Consider the following 23,300-nt stretch of genomic DNA (forward strand, 5'->3'; position numbering starts at 1 on the left):
TTCAAAACTAAATCTGAATGACAGGGAAAGTAAGATAGCTGTCAGTGATTTGCCTGTGGAGAACATTAAGGAAATGTCCTGTTCATTAATAAGTGTATAGGTATTCTGCCACCATCAGCAAAAGCAAGGTCGCCACCTTGTTACTACCATCATGCTAAGACTTCAGGCACTAGTAATTTTTTTGAAAGAAAGAAGAATCAAATGTTCAGTATTCATATGTTGATAAGTTGTAAAAATGCCTTTTCAGCCCATCTCTTTTCCTTGTCTCATCTGTCTCCTTTTCCTTGTCTCACTTTCCATCACTTAATGTATATATATGTGTACATGTGTATATAAGTACTGTAATTTATTTAATTTCACAGTGTGGGACTTTTAGGTTGTTTCCAATTATACACAGCTTTGTGAGGAACATCATTGTAGGTTGATCTTTGGTCCATATCCTTAGGGTAAATTCTTAGAGAAAATTGACTGGGTCAAAGACATTTTTTTTTAATTACCCAAATATCCATGATCATTATGGTGTCTACTGGGATCTGAACTTTTAAGATCTTAACAAAAAAATTCTTGAATAATAATGTCCTAGAATCTGATCCCATCTAAGCTTACACAGGCCAAACTCAGTTCTTTTTACGTAGATAAATTATCCCTGAGCCTTTTCAAGGCAATGAGAAGAAGTACATTAGGAAGTAAACCTGACAAAATACAAAAAAAAAAACCTACCTATTTTTGTTATACATGTTGCTCACCTGTCCTGGGTGGTTTTTCTGTCCTTGCAAAACCAGGTATCAGGTTAGCTGGGAAACTGTGTTCTATGAGAAACAAAGTAACTGCTAGTGAGTGTTTGGGATACAAGGAGCAGTGAAGTTCAAGACAGAATTTGATAAGTTTGATGATAAAACTTGAGGTAACTGAAGGTTAGCTACCCTCTCTACAACATAAAGGTTTCAGGTCCAGTTCTGTTTTATGTACATTTATTAACTAGATATTTATTAGCAGGCAAACAAAAAACCATTCTTAAGATCCTGTCCAGTGGTGATGGCACAGAGCAGGGAGAGTATCCAGTGATAATAGACTGAGGAATTCCGGCACCAAAAAAGGGACAAAGTTATTGAGGAGGATACAGTCTCGCAAGTCTGTGTTCGGATAAGACAAGTTCCAGTGCCTGGAGCTGTGGCTAGATGCTATGACCTAGACTTGGACACACCAAAGAACACCACCTTGGGAAGAAGAGTTCTGGTTCTATAAACAAATTCATAATTAGGAATAAAATAATTACTATTTTAAAAAACACACAGTTTATGCATCCTATGCCACCTGACCAACCACCTCCTCACATAAAAGGTTCACTCAAAGTAGATACCAAGATTCCAGAGCAGGATTCTGTTAAACTTAAAGCCAAGATCAAGCAAACAACATGCATCAGAGTTCAGGCCTGGGCATCATTCGTAATAGTAAAGCCCCACAGACCTCACTGGATCTCTCATGTCTATCATGCTGTTGTGGGTAGTGTCTCAAATATGTTAATCAATCTTTTTTATTTTTAATACATATGTATATTCTTTTTCATATTTTTTTCCATTATGGTTTATCATAGGATATTGAATATATTTCCCTGTGCTACACAGTAGGACTTTGTTATTTATCCATCCTACATACAGTAGTTTGCATCTGACTTTGTTATTTATCCATCCTACATATAATAGTTTGCATCTGCTAATTCCACTCCCGATCCTTCCCTCCCCCACCCCCGCTTGGCAACCACAAATCTGTTCTATACATCTGTGAGTCTGTTTCTGTTTTGTAGATATGTTCATTTCTGTCATATTTTAGATTCCACATATAAGTGATATCATATGGTATTTGTCTTTCTCTTTCTGACTTACTTTGCTTAGTATGATAATCTGTAGGTCCATCCATGTTGCTGCAAATGGCATTATTTCATTCTTTTTTGTGGCTGAGTAATAATCCATTGTGTCTATATACCACATCTTCTTTATCCATTCATCTGTCGATGGACATTTAGCTTGTTTCCATGTCTTGGCTATTGTAAATGAACATATGAGTGCATGTATCTTTTCAAATTATAGTTTTGTCTGGATATGTGCCCAGGGGTGGGATTGCTGGATCATATGGCAACTCTATTTTTAGTTTTTTATGGAACTGCCATACTGTTTTCCATAGTGGCTGCAGCAGTTTACAGTCCCACAAGCAGTGTAGGAGGGTTCCCTTTTCTTCATACCCCCTCCAGCATTTTTATTTGTAGACTTTTTTTTTTTTTTGGCTGCGCTGCGTAGCTTGTAGGGTCTTAGTTCCCCAGCCAGGGATCGAACCCGTGCCCCCTGCAGTGGAAGCGCAGAGTCCTAACCACTGGACTGCCAGGGAATTCCCCATACATTGTCTTTTTGTTTATGTTTCCCTTGCTCTGCAAAAGCTTATAAGTTTAATTAAGTCCCCTTTGTTTATTTTTGCTTTTATTTCTATTGCCTTGGGAGACCGACCTAAAAAAACATTGGTATGATTTATGTCAGAGAATGTTTTGCCTATGTTCTCCTCTAGGAGCTTTATGGTGTCATGTCCTAAATTTAAGTGTTTAAGCCATTTTGAGGGGTTTTTCTGTGTATGCTGTGAGGGTGTGTTCTAACTTCATTGGTTTGCATGTGGCTGTCCAGCTTTCCCAATACCACTGGCTGAAGAGACTGTCTTTTCCCCATTGTATATTCTTGCCTCCTTTGTTGAAGATTAATTGATCATAGGTGTGTGGGTTTACTTCTGGGCTCTCTGTTCTGTTCCATTGATCCATATGTCTGTTTTTGTGCCAGTACCATGCTGTTTTGATTACTGTAGCTTTGTAGTATTGTCTGAAGTCTGGGAGGGTTATGCCTCCTGCTTTGTTCTTTTTCCTCAGGATTGCTTTGACAATTCTGGGTCTTTTATGGTTCCATATAAATTTTAGGATTATTCTAGTTCTGTGGAAAATTCATGGGTTATTTGATAGGGATCGTATTACATCTATAGATGTAATATTTGCTTTGGGTACCATGTCATTTTAACCATATTAAATCTTCCAATCCAAGAGCATGGGATATCTTTTCATTTCTTTGAATCATCTTCAGTTTCCTTTATGAATGTTTTGTAGTTCTCAGCATGTAAGTCTTTCGCCTCCTTGGTGAGGTTTATTCCTAAGTTTTTTTTTAATGCAGTTTTTTTTTTTAAATTAATTTTTATTGGAGTATAGTTGCTTTACAGTGTTTTGTTAGTTTCTACTGTACAGCAAAGTGAATCAGCTATGTGTATACATATATCTCCCCTTTTTTGGATTTCCTTCCCATTTAGGTCACAGTAGAGCATTGAGTAGAGTTCCCTGAGCTGTACAGTAGATTCTCATTAGTTATCTATTTTATACATAGTATCAGTAGTTTATATATGTCAATCCCAATCTCCCAATTCATCCTACCCACCCCCCTTTCCCCTTTGGTATCCATACACTTGTTATGTACATCTGTGTCTCTATTTCTGCTTTGCAAATAAGATTATCTATACCGTTTTTCTAGATCCCACATACATACATTAATATACGATATTTGTTTTTCTCTTTCTGACTTACTTCACTCTGTATGACAGTCTCTAGGTCCATCCATGTCTCTTCATAAGACCCACTTTCATTCCTTTTTATGGCTGAGTAATATACTATTGGATATACGTACCACATCTTCTTTATCCATTCCTCTGTTGATGGACATTTAGGTTATTTCCATGTCCTGGCTATTGTAAATAGTGCTGCAGTGAATATTGGGGTGCATGTGTCTTTTTGAATTATGGTTTTCTCTGGGTATATGCCCAGTAGTGGGGTTGCTGGGTCATATGGTAGTTCTATTTTTAGTTTTTTAAGGAACCTCCATACTGTTCTCCATAGTGGCTGTACCAATTTACATTCCCACCAACAGTGCAAGAGGGTTCCCTTTTCTCCACACCCTCTCCAGCATTTATTGTTTGTAGATTTTTTTTTAAGTGAATGGTGGGGTTTTTTTTGTTTTTTCTTTATTTTATTTTATTTTTGGCTGCATTGGGTCTTTGTTGCTGTGCATGGGCTTTCCCTAGTTGAGGTGAGCGGAGGCTACTCTTCGTTGTGGTGCGCAGGCTTCTCATTGCGGTGGCTTCTGTTATTGCACAGCATGGCCTCTAGGTGCGTGGACTCAGTAGTTGTGGCTCACAGGCTCCAGAGCGCAGGCTCAGTAGTTGTGGCACACGGGCTTAGTTGCTCCGCGGCATGTGAGATCTTCCTGGACTAGGGCTGGAACCCTTGTTCCCTGCATTGACAGGCAGATTCTTAACCACTGTGCCACCAGGGAAACCCTGTTTGTAGATATTTTGATGATGGCCATTCTGACCCATGTAAGGTGATACCTCATTGTAGTTTTGATTTGCATTTCTCTAATAATTAGTGATGTTGAGCATTGGTCATTGATGGAGATATGCCTAACAGAAGCCCTTATAGTAGCCACCTGTGGAGAATGAGCTTCCTGATTAAAACACCAGCTGGATACTCATGGACTGTGCATTCATTATCATATTAGCAGAGCACCCCAGACTGGCATTTTTTTTTTAATATTTATTTATTTACTTGGCCACGCTGGGTCTTAGTTTCGGCACGCAGTATCTTCATTGCAGCATGTGAGATCTTTTTTAGTTGTGGCATGGGGAATCTAGTTCCCTGACCAGGGATCAAACCCAGGCCCCCTGCATCGGGAGCACAGAGTCTTAACCCCTGGACCACCAGGGAGTCCCCAGACTGGCATTCTTGATTAGAACATTTGAGAGACCCAGATTATAGCTTAATCTAAGTAACACAAACATAATGCCCAAGTGTATGACAGTAAATTGAAAACTTTACAGTACTTCCTCAGAGGCTTGTTTTCAGAATTAAAAAAAAAAGGATGCATGTGTGTGGTGTTTAATACAAGGCCTGGTCATAGTAAGGCCTCAGTAAGTAGTAGTTATTATTTATTATTTTGTTTATAAGCAATATAAAATTTATTGTATTTTATTCATGAGTATATGGTTCTTTAAATGTCTTTTTTTTTAAGCTAATTTTTCTAAGGCTATATTCCTTACATAAAATCCTTTAAATGTTGAAAACTAGGTCACACACACAAAAACAGTTAAAGCAAATCCTCTCAAGGGACAAAAATTCTGTTTCCATGTGAGATGTATAACATAGATAACTGCAAATTGATAATTAAGTGACTTTATTCACATTAAAACTATTTTATAGTCACCAGATAGACAACCAAGATATGGATGGAGCACATTTTCTTTCTAGACTGTTTAATCTAAACAAGATTTACTTGGTTTTAGATTATAATGATGCCCTTTAGAGCTCATGAGAAACTTTCAAAACAGTCTAAAACCACTGTAGTAGTTTTGAATTCGTCTGTAGTCAGTGGCTCTTGCATAACTGGAGCTAAATGGCACTGCCCTCTCAATCCGAAAGCCAGTCTGAAATATTTACTGCACACTGTTAACGGTGAGGAGCAGAAACGGTAAGGAAGGACGTGGTAGGAGAAATATAAAATAAATACTAAATGGTTACTCCAGGGGAGTGCTGCTGTGCTGATCAAGCCCATCATATCTCAACCTGACCCTTGAATTTATAAATAAATTGTGATCTTCTTTCTTACCTTCATCTTAAAATAATTTTTCTTCTTTACTTTCTCCATTTTTAAGTGGTAAGAATCACTATTTCTGCCTCTTCTCAGACTGAAGCCTAATGACACTATACAAAGAAACCAGCATCAGTCACTTGAGCAGCTCCTCTGGGGGTGATGGATGGGGGTTTCGTTAATTTGTGCATCCCAAACAATTTGGGCGTGCCCATCCTCTGAAACCAGTTCCCCTGAGAAATGGGTATCTACGGTGCCCTCAATGTCTTTTCCCCTGAATGCATTTATATTGTCCTGGGATATAAGCTTAAGCATGTATTATGGTTGCAGTTGTTGGCCACCTGCAGCCCTGGGGTAATTTGCCTTCTCCCTTCCCACTTTCACTTCAGATCCTTGGAAAATTCTGAAGCCAGAGATCCAGGCTAAAAATTTCAGCATGTCTCTCTGGAGCTCTGCAGATAATATCTCCTTTTTTCTAAGTGCTAGTCTCATTCACTGGTAGTTTATATAAAACCACATTTTAATTGTTTGACAGTGTTGTATGATAATCCAAAAAAGACATTCCTCTTATTCATGGGAACAGTAGGGAAAATTATGAAACCATAATAGTTCATTGGTTCGTTTCATGAAGTATATCAAATGTATACCATGTGCCTCAAATTATGTTAGGCAGAGGTCCCTCCTGCCCTCTGAGGGGAAACAGATTTGAAACAATTATAGCACCAGGCAGGGAGATCTCATTCTCTTTCCCAGTCATGTTCCTAAGTTCCATCTCCTAACGTATATGTGGTAAGATGGTCACCGGCCTACTGAGGCTTTGATTTCTGAGTGCTAAAGTCCTTAAAGAGGTGGGAAGGTAGAGATCTTTTTCCTGCTTAAAGGACAACTGACATCTTGTTTTCTGTTTTGAAATGAAAAAATACTAAACAGCTAAATGAAAGTAGCTAAATAAAATCACGTTTAGTTAGAATCCAAGGTCCCAGAGAGTTTTAAATGTTTGGTTCCTTCAAATTAAGTATAGCTCCTTACCTTATGTAACTATTAACAACTGGAAATGGAATAACACAGAAACATGAAGAAGTAACTGCCTCCAGAAATTTCTAATCCAAGGAGGACATATAATAATTTTAATTCATCTGTATAACAAGAATAACCTACAACAGCTGTTATTAAGCCATTGTTTACTGCCTCGGGACAGTGTCCCCCAGGATGGTAGTAACTGTTATGGGGAAGAGCGACTGTACATAGAAAATTTGAGAAGTATGAAATTAAAGTGAACATGTGTTTTTTTCTAATTGCAAAAGTTCTCAGAACCTTTAATATACTAACATGTATTCTGAATTCCTAAGAAGAGGATATACTACTATGCAACATTTTTTCAACTTATTTGATCACATAGCTTTTTTCTGCCCTATTAAGATGCTGCAAAAATAGCAAGAGTAAAAAAGACATCCAAATGGAGATCCCTATGGAGGTTCCCTGTGGCTGCCTGGCCCTTGGACCATGTTTGAGTTTTTCTGGTTTTCCAAAGGTGGAAGCATGTTTCTACCCATGTTTTCAGTATTGAAAATAAAGTTTTTTCACATGTTGAATTCTTTTTAATCGCTGGTAGTTTTCTTAGCTCCTGTGCATAGATGATTCTTTTAGGTACAAGGAGAAGATGGTTTGTAATACTCTTTCCCAAAAAAGAATAGCATAAAGTTCTGCCTGGTGTCACAAGCTACTCCAGAATTACAGTAATAAACAGGAAAGCACCTTGGGGCAAGCTATCATTTTACAACTGAGGACGCCAGTTATAGACAGCACTATAAGGTTCCTGTTGTGCGTGGGAAAATAAGACTTTTTGAACACCTGTCACCTGCCATGTATTTGCAGAAAAATAAACATAAGCAATTCACCTTGCTTCTTCCTTAAACTATGAGGATACACTTTACCTTTTAGAGTCTTTCCACCTTTTACAAAGAGTCAATATGAATATCTGCAGGCTTTTGTTATCTGAAACTCAGGGTTTGCCACTGCTACCCATACTCTGAAGCTCAGTTTAGTTAAACTTCAACCCAGGGCTGGTGCCCCTCTAAGAGCTACCGGTGACAGTGAGCTCAAAAGGTAGGGTTGTGAAAACATTCTTGCTGAAGTGATATCTAGAGAATAGAGTACCAGCTTAAGTTTACGTGTTTGCATTTCTATGATTCCAATTTAATTTATCCATAATATAGATGGATTTCTGAACCTTTTCTAAAAACATTAATTGTCTTACATAAAGATGTGGGTTTATTTGGTTCTTTTTCCTTTTATATTGTAGAGAGAGTTGTGATTCAAATCGCCAACTTATAGATTAAGGTACACCTATCACAACACTGAACTCTTTTTTTTTTTTTTTTTTTTTTACATCTTTGTTGGATTATAATTGCTTTACAATGTTGTGTTAGTTTCTACTGTACAACAAAGTGAATCAGCTGTATGTATACACATATCCCCTCCCTCATGAGCTTCCCTCCACCCTCCCTACCCCACCCTTCTAGGTTATCACAAAGCACCGAGCTGATCTCCCTGTGCTATATGCAGCTATCTAATTTACGCTTAGTAGTGTATATATGTCAATGCTACCCTCACTTCGTCCCAGCCTCCCCTTCCCCCACTGTGTCCTCAAGTCTGTTCTCTACATCTGCATCTTTATTCCTGCCCTCCCACGAGGTTCATCAGTACCATTTTTCTAGATTCCATATATATGCGTTAATATACAGTATTTGTTTTTCTCTTTCTGACTTACTTCATTCTATACGACACACTCTAGGTCCATCTACTTCACTACAAATGACTCGGTTTCATTCCTTTTTATGGCTGAGTAATATTACATTGTACAACACTGAATTCTTTTAACAGATTTGGAAGATGCTACAAAAACACCTGACTGTTCGAGTGGACCAGTGAAAGAGGAAAGAGGTGATCTTATCAAATTTTACAACACAATATATGTAGGAAGAGTGAAGTCGTTTGCATTGAAATATGACTTGTCAAATCAGGACCATGTGGTATGTTTTATATTTTACTACTTTATTAACATCTGTACTCATAATTGGATTACTATGAGTTTATTTTGCTAGTAAGTGTTTCAAAGCTAAAACCTTACTGATACATTTTATAGGAGAAAACATACTAGTAATTAGAGTGATTAAGGCTGTGATACAACAGAGACCAGAGGAAATCATGGAAATTTTATCCACACTGTGATTATGTTGTTAGAAATTATGGATGCATATGGGCAAGGACTAGATGGGAACATGGAAAAATGAAAACAGTTCTGGTGGTTTTTTCCTTTGTTTTTGATTCCTATTGTTATATCTCTGAGATAAGTGTTTTTCTCAAGATAAAAAGAAAAGGAAATAAATAGGCTTGAATCAATAATAGTAGCAACACTAAGAAATTTTTATTCAGACTCTAGATTTGACAGTACCAGCAGGCCTTTGAAAGCATTATCAGTGTATAAGCTGAAGATGGTTCACAGGAGACCAGACTTCAGTTATAAGAAAGAAGAATCTAGTAGAAGCTGCATCCAGGCAGTAGCCATACATGTGTCTATGTATCTCTCTATATTTCTGTCTTTGTCCCTTTCAAGGAATATGGTCTATGATTATCCTCAGAAGCCATGACTACTCATTCTGTTCCCTCAGTTCCACCACCCGCACCATGTGCTATACTGTGAATATCTCTATTATCAGCCAATTAAAAAACAAAACTAGGGCTTCCCTGGTGGCGCAGTGGTTGAGAGTCCGCCTGCCGATGCAGGGGACACGGGTTCGTGCCCCGGTCCGGGAAGATCCCACATGCCGCGGAGCCGGTGGGCCCGTGAGCCATGGCCACTGAGCCTGCGCGTCCGGAGCCTGTGCTCCGCAACGGGAGAGGCCACAGCAGTGAGAGGCCCGAGTACCGCAAAAAAAAAAACAAAAACAAAACTAGTTTTCCTAGCTTCAACTAAAGATGATGAATGAAATATTAATTAAGGAGTCATCTCCATTCTTGGAATAGAAACATTGTATAGATTATTAAAAGTGAGTCCCTTCTCACTTTATCTCTAAATCTTTTGCATTTCAGTATAAAGTCTTAACCATTTCATTAAGAGATTTGTTCCATATTGGGCTTATCCTGCTGGCCCACAGAATGCTCTGCCTCTCTTTTATTTTCTGTGCTACTAATTTGGTTGTGGGTATGTGCGTGTGGAGAGAGATTCTTATTGCAAGTGTTAGGACATAGACTACTCTTTGCTCCACTTTCTGAGCATTGACATAAGGTTCCTATGCTCCTGGCTTACTGCTTCTGGTGTCTTGCTCAGAATTCTTCAGAATTTCCTGAAAGATCCAGGAAAATAAATTTTAGTTTATCTATTAGTAATTGTTGAAAAACAAGGGTTAATGAACCATTTTTTGATTTTCTTCAGCCATAAATAACCTCTTACAGTATAACTGACTCCTAACTAGGAGATAGCAATAAGAATAAAAACATGGGCTTCCCTGGTGGCACAGTGGTTGAGAGTCCGCCTGCCAATGCAGGGGACACGGGTTTGTGCCCTGGTCCGGGAAGATCCCACATGCTGCAGAGCGGCTGGGCCCATGAGCCATGGCCGCTGAGCCTGCGCATCCGGAGCCTGTGCTCCGCAATGGGAGAGGCCACAACAGTAAGAGGCCCGCGTACCGCAAAAAAAAAAAAAAAAAAAAAAAAAAAAAAAAGAATAAAAACAGGGCTTCCCTGGTGGTGCAGTGGTTAAGAATCCGCCTGCCAATGTAGGAAACACAAGTTCGAGCCCTGGTCCAGGAAGATCCCACATGCTGCGGAGCAACTAAGCCCGCGTGCCACAACTGCTGAGCCTGCGCTCTAGAGCCCACAAGCCACAACTACTGAAGCCCATATGCCTAGAGCCCGTGCTCCGCAACAAGAGAAGCCACCGCAGTGAGAAGCCCATGCACCACAATGAAGAGTAGCCCCCTCTCGCCGCAGCTAGAGAAAAGCCCATGTGCAGCAACGAAGACCCAATGCAGCCAAAAATAAATAAATAAATAAATATTTTTTAAAAATAAAAACATGGCAAAGAAAAAAATGTTCCATGTTGACCCTTCACCTGGCTTGGGGCTGGGGTGGGACAGGGTGGATAGTGCAGAATAAAAATGGTGGGATTCAAAAAAAGAAAGAAAACCTTTTATCTTATAAAAACTTTACTTTTGTATTATTTCAGATGGAAGCTCCACCACTCTCTCCTTTTCCACATATTAAGCAACAGCCAGGCTCTCCGCGCCGCATTTCCCAGCAGCACTCCATTTATGTGTCCCCACACAAGAATGGGTCAGGCCTTACACCAAGGAGTGCTCTGCTCTATAAGTTCAATGGCAGCCCTTCTAAGGTAAGTTGCACACAAACTTTACTCCAAAACAATGGTGTACATGTGTTAAATACTGGATTTCAGATTTCCAATTAGTAATCTTTAATCTTACCCCTTTTTTTGCAAAGTTACTGCTAATAAATATGAACCATGACTATGGCAAGTTTCCTGTGATCAAGAGCAGTGTATTCAGTTGAGGTAGTTTAATCCTTTACGATTGATGTGGTATCGGGGGAGTTCACTCCAAGAGCCCAGTGCGTCCCTGCGCGAGCACGATCTTGAGAAGGACCAGTAAGGCAACACCTGCAAGTGGTCAGACATGGGGAACACTATGTGTAAAGGAAGGCCTTAGAAGTGAAAGTTCATTTGGTGGATGGCAACCAGGATAGTGAAAGGTCTGAAAACAGAGGCCTCTTCTTACACAGACAGCTCTATGGTTATCTCCATCTTTATTCCCATACAATGATGAAGATGTGATAGGGACATGATTGCTGTTTTCAGATAATTCAAGGGCTATCAAGTAGATACACTCAGTATGTCTCCAGAAGCCAGAATCACTACTAACTGGAAGAAACTGTAGTGGGACAGATTGTAACTCAGTCCAAATACATGGCAGCTCCTTAACTCATTAGTTTCTCATTTAGTTCCACAGACATGTATTAAGTTCCTGCTATGCTTAGCAAACAAAGTTGACTGAGATATACTGCACAGGCTTGCATTTCTTCTTTATAGAAGTTGATTTCATATGAGGACTTTTAGAGGAAATTCTTGCATAAAATCAGAAATGGGACCAATTGAATTGTAAGGCAGTGATTTCACAGTCATAGGTCAGAATCTGGGGAGCTTGTTGAACACAGATACCTGTCCCATAGACTTCCTGTATCACAGAGCTCTGGCAGGCAGGTCTCCTAGACTGTTGTGATGCACAGCTTTCAGGAGCAACTTCTCTAAGGCTGCCTTACAGACCAGCAACATCAGCATCACCCGGGAGCCTGTTAGAAACGCAGACTCTCAGGCTTACACCAGCCCAACTGAATTTGAATCTGCGTAGTAACAAGATTCCCCAGACAATTAGTAAGCACATTAAAGTTTGAAAAGCATTGCTTCAGGAGGAGGATCTCAAACTTTAGGGAGTATCAGAATCACCTGGAAGGCTTGATAAAATATAGATTGCTGGGCCCAACCCCCAGAATGTCTGATTCAGTAGGTGTAGGGCGAGGCTTGAGAATTTGCATTCCTGATAAGTTTCCAAATGCTTCTGCTGCTTCTGGTCTCATGTCCACATTTTGAAAACTACTGCTATAAGGTAAATCCAATTTTTAAAATCACCTGAAAAGATTAGTTCTAATCACCCTTATTAGGTTGGCCTAGATTCAAAAAATAATCTCTACCCCAGTGTTCAGCTTTGGATAGACGATAAAGGGCAGGGAAAAGCAGTTAGCTTAGTTCTTAGCTGCTGTTTCTCCCTTTTCCCCTTTTACTCACACATGTCCTCTATTTTTGCACAGAGTTTGAAAGATATCAACAACATGATAAGGCAAGGTGAGCAGAGAACCAAGAAGCGAGCAATAGCCATCGATGGTGATACAGAATCACCTGCCAAACGCCTCTGTCAAGAAAATGATGACGTTTTACTTAAACGACTACAGGATGTTGTCAGTGAAAGAGCAAATCATTAGTGCCCTTCCCATTTCTATGATAAAAGCACTTTCAGGTTGTTTTGCAGAAAGTTGGGGCTCTATCTTTCAAAACATTCAGCCCTGTAGGTAGTAAATATCACTGAGTTACAAAAAAAGTTACACCAAAGTTGGGTTTTTTTTACATTTATCCAAAATGTAGTTGACAGATGTATTTTGAGTTGGATTGTAAAGGAATGTTTTAAGTGCCTTTTAAACATATTAATAGTCATAGAATTGTTAAAATATTTGTTCCCTGGGTTTTTCAGGTGAAGTAAGGAGAAACCTCATAATTTTTTGGCTCACTTTTTAAAATAATTAAATGTCTTATTCTTCTGGGCTTTGTAATATGATGGTGAATAATCTGTTTTTGGTAAGTGTCGTTTGAGAGGTTTGTGTTCCTAATTTAGTATTGAGTAGGGGTTGGGTTCCCTGGCATGGGCCAGAGGAGGATGCCCAGCCTGTCTCTGACCCAGTGTGGTGGGTGACCCAGCTCCACATCCAGGTGCCAAGACCATTCTGGGTTGTCCAGACACTTCTCGTGCCCTTCCTCTCCTTGAGCAGAAGCAGATTTGTACCTGAACCCCTGTACTACCCCCACTCCTTGCTTTCCAGCCCTAAGCCCTCTTAGCCTGGTGTCACAACCTGATAAAAGAGATACTTGCTCCTTTTTAAAACTACTATCATTTTGTTTTCCAAACCATTAACTTAGTTATGTAAGATTATATTATGTCATATAATTCTCAAAATAGGAAGCTGCTTCTCAAGCCAGTAGAGTAAAATACAGAAAAGGGTTGTCAGAAACCATATTCCTACTAGTGAGGTAGCACCATGATAATATGTGAGATACTGTTTTTGAGGTTATCATGAGATTGGTCATTCTCAATGTCTAATTGATTCCCTAAGAATAGTTGAAACCTTTTTCAAAACCACATTAATGTCACCTCATGCCATATTACTTCCCCCTCTTTGTTCTCAGTATCATCGGTGCATTATGAGTTTCCCATTAGGGTTTGATCACTGGGCCCCTTAAGGGTGTTTTCCGGGCCTTGGGGTGCAACTTTCCAAAGAGTCAGCTGTTTGGTATTCACTTTTTCTAGTGAGTTTCCAGAATCTGGAAGGACGTGGATAAGCCATTCTTAATTAATTTTGAGAAAATCTTATCAAATGTATGTTTTTTAAACCACAGACCTTATTTTTTAAAATGCAAAATATTTAACAAATATTTAACTTAACCGGGGCTTCCCTGGTGGCGCAGTGGTTGAGAGTCCACCTGCCAATGCAGGGGACACGGGTTCATGCCCCGGTCCAGGAAGATCCCACATGCTGCGGAGCGGCTGGGCCCATGAGCCATGGCTGCTGAGCCTGCGCGTCTGGAGCCTGTGCTCCGCAACGGCAGAGGCCACAACAGTGAGAGGCCCGCGTACCGCAAAAAAAATATATATATATATTTAACTTAACCTATGTCTAACCGTGGCTAATTTGAATTAGTCTGAGATTTGAGTATGAACTAGTAATTACGATTGTTAGGAATTTTATTTTTAAATTTTAAGACGAAAAGTGATTTTGGTCACATTTTACTTTTCTGAAAATTACATCCTCATTTTTTTGTGTAGTATCTACACGTTATAAGCCAAATAGCATCGTCTGTTTGAATCCTTGTATATATTTTTATGTAGCTATGAATACTGTGTCATTTTCATCATCGTTATTAATGTGCAGAATGTAAATGAGCATTTGTACGTTGTCTTTATAAGAAACTCTGGACATGTTTTTATCAGTTTTCAAGACTGAATATCAGTGTACATAAAATGGTTAATAAAGTACTGGAGTTTTTTGAGATTATTGAAAAAACTACACTTGAGCTCTTCTGTGTGACGAGATGCAATTGTGCAACCATCTAGAATCTGTATCTCTTTAACTATCTGCTTTAGATCTTTTAAATATCTTAGTGTAACTTAAAAGTTAATGTTCCTGGTGCTTTCTAGGAGCTAGGAAGAGAATGGGGAGTGAATGACTGCTTGATGAGTATAGGGTTTTCTTTTGAGGTGATGAAAATAATTTTGGAACTTGATGTAGGTGGTGATTGTATAACATTGTAAATTTATTAAATGACGCTAAATTTTACACTTTAAAACAGTTAATTTTATGTTAGGTGAATTTCACCTAAATTGAAAAAGTGCCATAGACACATATAAAAAAACAGAATTAGGGCTTCCCTGGTGGCGCAGTGGTTGAGAGTCCACCTGCTGATGCAGGGGACACGGGTTCGTGCCCCGGTCCGGGAAGATCCCACATGCCGCGGAGCAGCTGGGCCCGTGAGCCATGGCCGCTGAGCCTGCGCATCCGGAGCCTGTGCTCTGCAACGGGAGAGGCCACAACAGTGAGAGGTCTGCATATCAAAAAAAAAACCCAGAATTATTTCAAAGCCTTGGAATGGACCAAATTATGATTCTGAATCAAGGAAAAGGCTTCTCTCTTAGGAGTGCTTTCAGGTGTATTTCTTCGTTTGAGGATCACAGCTTTAAAGTTTTTTGGGTTTTTTTAACATCTTTATTGGAGTATAATTGCTTTACAATGGTGTGTTAGTTTCTGCTGTATAACAAAGTGAATCAGCTATACATATACATATATCCCCATATCTCCTCCCTCTTGCGTCTCCCTCCCAACAAAAGTTCTTTTCTAATTAAGATTTTTATGTAGTTTAGTGAGGCGGGAGTAAAGTGTACATATATAAAAGTGCACTGCAAAGCAGAGCTAGAAAGGGACCTTTCTAGTTGGGCTTTAAGCCAGGCTAAGGAGCTCAGGCTTGGTCATTTCCAGTGGTTCTCAACATTGGCTGCACCTGGGGAGTTTTAAAACACACATCAGTGAATGGGTTTCTCCCCCAGAGATTTCTGATTTAATTGGTTTGAGGAACAACCTAATAGGATTTTCAGGTACTCCCTAGGTGAGTACCTAAGGTTGAGAAGCACTGCACCAGGTCATGGGGAGCCACAGAGGAAGTTTTGTTTTCTGTTTGTTTGTTTTTTGCGGTACGCGGGCCTCTCACCGCCGTGGCTTCTCACGCTGTGGAGCACAGGCTCCGGACACGCAGGCCCAGTGGCCATGGCTCACGGGCCCAGCCGCTCCGCGGCATGTGGGATCTTCCCGCACCGGGGCACGAACCCGCGTCCGCTGCATCGGCAGGCGGACTCTCAACCACTGCACCACCAGGGAAGCCCAGAGGTTTTAATTTTATGTGGATAATGACAAAATCTGAATTTATTTATTTTTGTGTGTGTGTGTGTGTGTGGCCAAGCTGCACTTCGTGCCGAATCTTAGTTCCCCAACGAGGGATTGAACCCGGGCCCAGCAGAGAAAGCACCGAGTCCTAACCACTGGACCACCGGGGAATTCCCTAATGTTTATTTTGGCAGTTCCTTAACTTGCCCAAAGATAAGGATTACCTGAGACACATATTAACAATGCAGGCTCCTAGGCCCCACCCTTGACCAATGGAATGAAATCTCCAGGAGAAGGATTTAGGAATTTTGTTAACCTCTGTTCCAAGTGATATTAACCCTCAGGCAAGTTAGAGACTTTCTGGCAGTTCTTCTCAAACTTTAAGAGCATAGGAATCACCAGGGATTGTTAATCTTGTTAAAAATGCAGAGCCTGGGGTTGGGCCTGAGATGTTGCTTTTCTAACAAGCTCTTATACCTAACACCGGTGCTGCTGGGCTAAGGACTATGTTTTGAACTGCAAGTTTTAGAAATCTGGAATCTATGCAGAGGATTGATTAGAAGATGTTTATTTAGACTGACACGGGAGACAAGTTAATGGTTCTTAACTTGGTTAATTTTGCCACCTTCAGGGACATTTGACAATGACTGGAGACATTTTTGGTTGTCACAACTGGGCATGGGAGGTTGGTGCTACTGGTATCTAAGGGTAGAAGCCAGAGATGCTGCTAAACATCCTACAGTGCACTGGACAGCCCCCACAGCAAAGAATTTATTTTTTTCCAGCCCCAGTGTCAGTCGTGCCAATTAAGTAAAGACCTGGGCAAGAAGAGCTATATGCTTTACTGTACTGGTAACGGGGATAGAAAAGGAACCACCAAGGGTCACCCAACTCTGGGCAGGTATGGGGTCCCAGTTAGGGATAGCTTCATAAGGAAGATGACTTTCCAGGAAAGATTAATGCTAATAGATTCCAGGTGGGGTAACTAATACACATGTGGGATTATTTGGCATCAATGACAGACCCTTAATATAAAAGAAAATGTTCCTGAGGTTTCAGATTCTGCATGTAGGCAATGGTTCCATCAAATTTCCCCGTGGTAAGAATCACCTTTGAGGACTTATTAACTATGCAGATTTAAAAGTGTAGTATACAAACAGTTTTGTTAAGCATCCCAGGCTATTATTCTTATCCAGGAAGCTTGGAATGTACCTGTATAATGGCCAAGAGTATAGAGATCCAGGTTCAAACATCCACCCTGACGCTGTCTCACCAAACCAAGTTGGGCTTATTTACTTACTTCAGTTAGGTCATCATCACTTCAAGAAATGATTAATTATGGAAAATAACATTCATTGTATAACATTCAATATATGTAAGCAAAAAATAAAAACTATATTCCCACCAACCAGAGGTCACCTGTTCAAATTTTTTAAAATTTTTATTATTTTTTCACATGAAGAAAATTGTGTAAATCTTAGGTTTTATATTATGATGAATTTTTTCCAGCTTCACTGAGGTATAATTTACATAGAATAAAATGTACCCAGTCTAAGTGTATAGTTTGTATAATCATAATTATATATGATTGTATAACTACCACTACAATCCTCGTTTTATTGTGCTTTGCCTTATTGTGATTCACAGATACTGCGTTTTTTTTACCAAATTGAAGGTTTGTGGCAACTCTGCATCAAGCAAGTCTATTGGCGCCATTTTTCCAACAGTATTTGCTCACTTCATGTCTCTGTCACATTTTGGTAATTCTCACAATATTGCAAATTTTTCATTATTATATTTATGGTAATCTGTGTTCAGTGATTTTGACGTATGATATTATCATTGTTTTGGGGTGCCATGAGCAACACCCATATAAGATGGCAATGTTGTGTGTGTTCTCACTGCTCCACTGACCTGCCATTCCCCAGTCTCTCTCCCTCTCGTTAGTCCTCCCTATTCCCTGAGACACAACAATATTGAAATAGGCCAAGTAATGAGTCTAGATGGCCTCTAAGTGTTCAAGTGAAAGGAGGAATCAATCGATGTGGGAAACTTTATTGTTGTCTTAAAGACTTCGCCACAGCCACCCCAACCTTCAGCAACCACCACCCTGCTCAGTCCACAGCCATGAACATCGAGGTAGGACCCTCCACCAGCAAAAGATTACAGCTCACTGAAGGCTTAGATGATGGCTAGCATTTTTTGGCAAGAAAGTATTTTTTAATCAAAGTACGTACACTGTTGTTTTAGACAATGCTATCGCACACTTAATAGACTACTGCATAGTGTAAAAACAACTGACTTTTGTATGTACTGGGAAGCCAAAAAAATTTGTGTGGCTCACTTTATTACAGTGGTCTACAACTGAACCTGCAATATCTCTGAGGTATGCATATATAGAACATTTCTATCACTTTAAAAAGTTTTCTTTTTCCCTCTAATATTCCCCACCCTCTGCATATCCTCCCCACCACTTAGCCAGGCAATTGTTGGTCTGCTTTTTGTCACCATAGGTTTGCCTTTTCTAGAATTTCATATAAATATATGTATGCACAGCATGTAATCTTTTGTATTTGAGTTCTGTCACTTAGTATAATGTTTCCGAAATTCATTCATGTGGTATGTATAAATATTTCTTTTTATTGCTGAGCAATTTTCCATACCTTGGTTATACTCAATTTGTTTTATCTCATTACCAGTTGATGGACATTTGGGTTGTTTCCAGTTTGAGGCTATTAATAGTTATGAACATATGTATGCAAGTCTTTGAACATATAATTTTATTTCTCTTTTATTCCTTTATGAGTTGCACTGCTGGGCCAAATGGTAAGTACGTGTTTAACTTCGTAAGATATCCACGTCTTTTTTCAAAGTGGATCATTTTGCATTCCCACCAGCAGTGTGTAAGAGGTCCATTTGCTCCACATTACAGCCCCCCCCTTTTTTAAATTAAAGTATAGTTAACTTAGAATACTGTGTTAGTTCCAGGTGTACAGTAAAGTGATTCAGTCATGTATTTTTTTCAGATTCTTATCAATTATAGTTTATTACAAGATATTGAATATAGTTCCCTGTGCTGTACAGTAAATCCTTGTTTATTTTATATATAGTAGTGTGTATATGTCAATCCCAATCTCCCAATTTATCCCTCTGCCCCACCCTTATCCCCTTTGGTAACAATAAATTTGTTTTCTACATCTGTGACTCTGTTCCTGTTTTGTAAATATGTTCATTTGTACCATTATTTTAGATTCCACATATCAATGATATGATATTTGTCTTTCTCTGTCTGACTTACTTCATTTAGTACGGTAATCTCTAGGTCCATCCATGTTGCTGCAAAAGGCAATATTTCATTCTTTTTTGTGGCTGAGGAATATTTCATTGTATATATATACCACATCTTCTTTATCTTTTCCTCTGTTGATGGACCCTTAGGTTGCTTCCATGTCTTGGCTATTGTAAATAGTGCTGCTATGAACATTGGGGTGCATGTATCTTTTCGAATTAGAGTTTTCATCTTCTCTGGATATATGCGCAGGAGTGGGATTGCTGGATCATATGGTAACTCTATTTTTAGTTTTTTAAGGAACCTCCATACTGGTTTTCATAATGGCTGCACTGTAGCCACCTCTTGATGTGAATCTTCCTAGACTTTTTTCAATGCATATTGAAAAAAATCATTGTATTTTTAAGGTAAAAATGGATCATATATGTCACTTAATATATCATCTTTGCAATGTCTAAATGTTACCTTTCTGACAATTTTAATGCTTGTGTTCCAATAAATTATTTATGTTATCATTAAACAAGGAAAGATTAGCACAGTCTCTACAGCCACCACAGCAGGTGTCCTCAACAAGATGAAGCTCACCATCCTGGACCCCTCTTCTCAGGCCAGTGAGTGGGTGGCCAAATACATCAGGAACTGCATCATCCAGTTTAGCCAAGGGCCAGACAAGTACTTCACCCTGGGGCTCCCCACTGGGAGCACCCCACTTGTCTGCTACAAGAAGCTGATTGAGTACTATAAGAATGGAGACCTGTCCTTCAAATATGTGAAGACTTTCAACATGGATGAGTACGTGGGCCTTCTTTGAGACCACCCAGAGAGCTACCACGCCTTCATGTGGAGCAACTTCTTCAAACACATTGATATCCACCCAGAAAACACCCACATTCTGGATGGGAATGCAGCTGGCCTACAGGCTGAGTGTGATGCCTTTGAAGAGAAGATCAAGGCTGCGGGAGGGATTGAGCTGTTTGTTGGGAGGCATCGGCCTTGGTGGAGACATTGCCTTTTATGAGTCGAGCTCCAGTCAATTGTCTAGGACCCGTGTGAAGACACTGGCCATGGACACCATCCTGGCCAATGCTACGTTCTTTATATATATATATATTTTTTTTTAAATAAATTTATTTGTTTATTTTTGGCTGCGTTGGGTCTTTGTTGCTGTGGATGGACTTTCTCCAGTTGCAGCGAGCAGGGGGTACTCTTCATGGCGGTGCACGGGCTTCTCATTGCGGTGGCTTCTTTTGTTGCAGAGCACAGGCTCTAGGCACACGGGCTTCAGTAGTTGTGGCACGTGGGCTCAGTAGCTGTGGCTTGTGGGCTGTACAGCACAGGCTCAGTAGTTGTGGTGCATGGGCTTAGTTGCTCTGCAGCATGTGGGATCTTCCCAGACCAGGGCTCGAACCTGTGTCCCCTGCATTGGCAGGCGGACTCTTAACCACTGAGCCACCAAGGAAGCCCTTGCTAGGTTCTTTGATGGAAATCTCACCAAGGTGCCCACCATGGCCCTGATGGTGGGTGTGGGCACTGTGATGGATGCTAGAGAGATGATAATCTTCATCTCAGGTGCTCACAAGGCGTTTGCTCTGTATAAGGCCATGGAGGAGGGAGTGAACCATATGTCTGCCTTCCAGTAGCATCCCCACACGGTGTTTATGTGCGACAAGGATGCCACCCTAGAGTTGAGAGTGAAGACTGTCAAGTATTTCAGAGGTTTAATGCTTGTTCATAACAAGTTGGTGGACCCCTTGTGCACTATGAAAGAGAAAGAAAAAGAGAAAAGCCAGTCTTCTAAGAAACCGTACAGTGATTCACCTGTGCTAATCCTAGTGTCAACTACCTCACTGGGACAGGCAGGTCTTTCTGGAAATTGTCTTTAGGAGGACGGAATTGTACTGCTTTAATCTAGTGTGGTTACCAGTTGAATGGGTGAACTTGTCATTCTTGGCTCTTCAGCGTGGAGTCTAGTCACGGAATTTAGCTACTTATTTGTAACTCAATGAGAAAAAAATCACTATATAATTTTGACGTCTGCCTCACAGATTAGGGGTTTTTAGCTTTTTGTTGTGCCTCTAACACTGTTCAGATGTACAATATACTCCCTTCAGGAAGTTCTGTCATCACTGATCTCAGCTGAGAGGGAGTGTGGGGCTTATATATATTGGACAAAACCTCTTCGGAGAGTCTTAAGAGCCCCTCTTGGGAAGGCCTGCCCCTTATTTGAGAATCAGTGTTCCAGATTAAGGAAGAAACTCTCTCAAGGTCTAAAGTCACTATAAGGAAGTAGTCACTCTGGTCAGTAACAAGTGCCACAGGAAGAAAACTATCCCTTACGTTCTTTCCCCAGCTGTTTTTTTCTGCTCTCTCAGTTGGCCTTTCCATGAACTCAGAGGCCTCCTTGGGGAAGGATTTGGGTGGGTGGGGCTAAAGAGAAAGTTTTGCTGATGAACTCGGAGCCTCAAGGGGCCCAGCCACATCAAACTCCTATCCCTCAGGGACCCTCCAGCACCAGGAGGAAGGCAGAAACCCTTTTCCCAAGAGAGCCCTGTGTTTTGTTCCAAGGTCTCACCGTGGCGCATCTCTTATACATACTCATTCATAAGTAGGACATCCATGGGAGCAACAGACACAGCCAAGATTCAATGTTATGTTCAGCCAAGGTGATGGGGTCAGGGCAAGCAGCTCAATTATGAGATTAGAAACAACAATAGAGTGACGTGTTTCCTGTGTCCCTGCGAGTTGAGTGCCAAGAAGCAGACCCAAGTGCTTCTAAAGTTGACTAATATCCTTTCCCCACTTAAAAACCTGCCCTTCTAACCCTCCTGGGTTCATGGGGCGTGGTCTGATGTTCCCAGAACATCAGGAAGTACGCTTTTGCCCTTTTATCCTTCACCTCTTGTTCACAAGATGAGTCTATTGCTCTGTTTTTTTTTTTTTTTGTACTCTTATGCCTTGATGGTTTGAATTCTGCCTCCTCCTTCTTCCAATTTTTGTGCCTCTTTGAAGCTGCTGCTGCCTCTATTTCTGGGAAAGATCTTTCAGAGCCTGGCTCAGGCCTCTCTTTAACTGCTGTGTTTGGTACCAGCGTTTCATTTTTAGGTTTTATAATGTGATTGTGCTGTCATTCTGTTTTAAGCTAATGGATCACTGGACTTGTTTACAATGTGACATTTTCTTTTAAATCTAGTATTTTCGAGAAAAAAAATACAGGAAAGATTAAAAGGTTTTGGAATTTTGTTATTTCTTTGCTGAATTTGTTTCAGATACTGGCATTTGGAATAAATTTTGTTTAGTGAGTCTAATGTTCACAAAGTTAAGAATTAGGCATTATTTAATCTATAACATTATGATACAAGGTTGTTAAAATACTAGATATTCATTACACAGTGGAGTACCCCACAGTCTCCTTACTTCATTTGGGTTCTGCTCAAGTGTCAGGTCACAGCACTTCCCAGCCTTTCCTATACTCTTAACATGTTTTATTTTTCTTCCCGGAATTTATAATCTACTCATGTATTATCTGAATCCACCACTAGTAATTAAGCTCCATGTAGGTGGAACGTTTTTTCTGTAGTTTTCCCAAAGTGCAGAATGATGCATTGAAGGAAGTATGGGCTTGACATTTGTCAAATTCGTGAATTGAAGAAAGAGGCTTAGGGACACTTTTTGTTTTTATTTTGGGGGGTGGTTTGTCTTGGTTTTGGAGGGGTTTTTTTTGCTGCACTGCGCGGCATGGGGGATCTTAATTCCACCACCAAGGGTCAAACCCACACCCCCTGCAGTGGAAGCGCAGAGTCCTAACCACTGGACCACCAGGGAAGTCCCAGGGTTGCTTTTTTTTTTTTTTTGCGGTACACGGGCCTCACTGCTGTGGCCGCTCCCGTTGCGGAGCACAGGCTGCGGACGCGCAGGCTCAACGGCCATGGCTCACGGGCCCAGCTGCTCCGCGGCATGTGGGATCCTCCCGTACCGGGGCACGAACCCGTGTCCCCTGCATCGGCAGGCGGACTCTCAACCACTGCGCCACCAGGGAAGCCCCCAGGGTTGCTTTTTATAATAATTATATCTCACACACG

The 23,300-nt window shown here is 40.4% G+C and overlaps 1 protein-coding gene and 1 pseudogene across 2 annotated transcripts in view; both read left to right on the forward strand.

Annotated features, from left to right (window-relative positions):
- RBL1 (RB transcriptional corepressor like 1) overlaps window positions 1–14,929 on the forward strand; it is a 75,614-nt gene extending 60,685 nt beyond the window's left edge. For both annotated transcript variants that reach the window (XM_032606750.1, XM_032606751.1), the window contains 3 exons: window positions 8,544–8,692; window positions 10,888–11,052; window positions 12,540–14,929. In XM_032606750.1, coding sequence (XP_032462641.1) covers window positions 8,544–8,692; window positions 10,888–11,052; window positions 12,540–12,710 — 485 coding nt within the window. In that variant the 3' untranslated portion in view covers window positions 12,711–14,929. The remainder of the gene's footprint in view (window positions 1–8,543; window positions 8,693–10,887; window positions 11,053–12,539) is intronic.
- A 4,509-nt stretch (window positions 14,930–19,438) lies between these two features.
- On the forward strand, window positions 19,439–21,104 carry LOC116740414 (annotated as a pseudogene).
- The last annotated feature ends 2,196 nt before the right edge of the window (window positions 21,105–23,300 follow it).

Source organism: Phocoena sinus, chromosome 15, assembly GCF_008692025.1.
Source record: "Phocoena sinus isolate mPhoSin1 chromosome 15, mPhoSin1.pri, whole genome shotgun sequence".
Taxonomy (NCBI): domain Eukaryota; kingdom Metazoa; phylum Chordata; class Mammalia; order Artiodactyla; family Phocoenidae; genus Phocoena; species Phocoena sinus.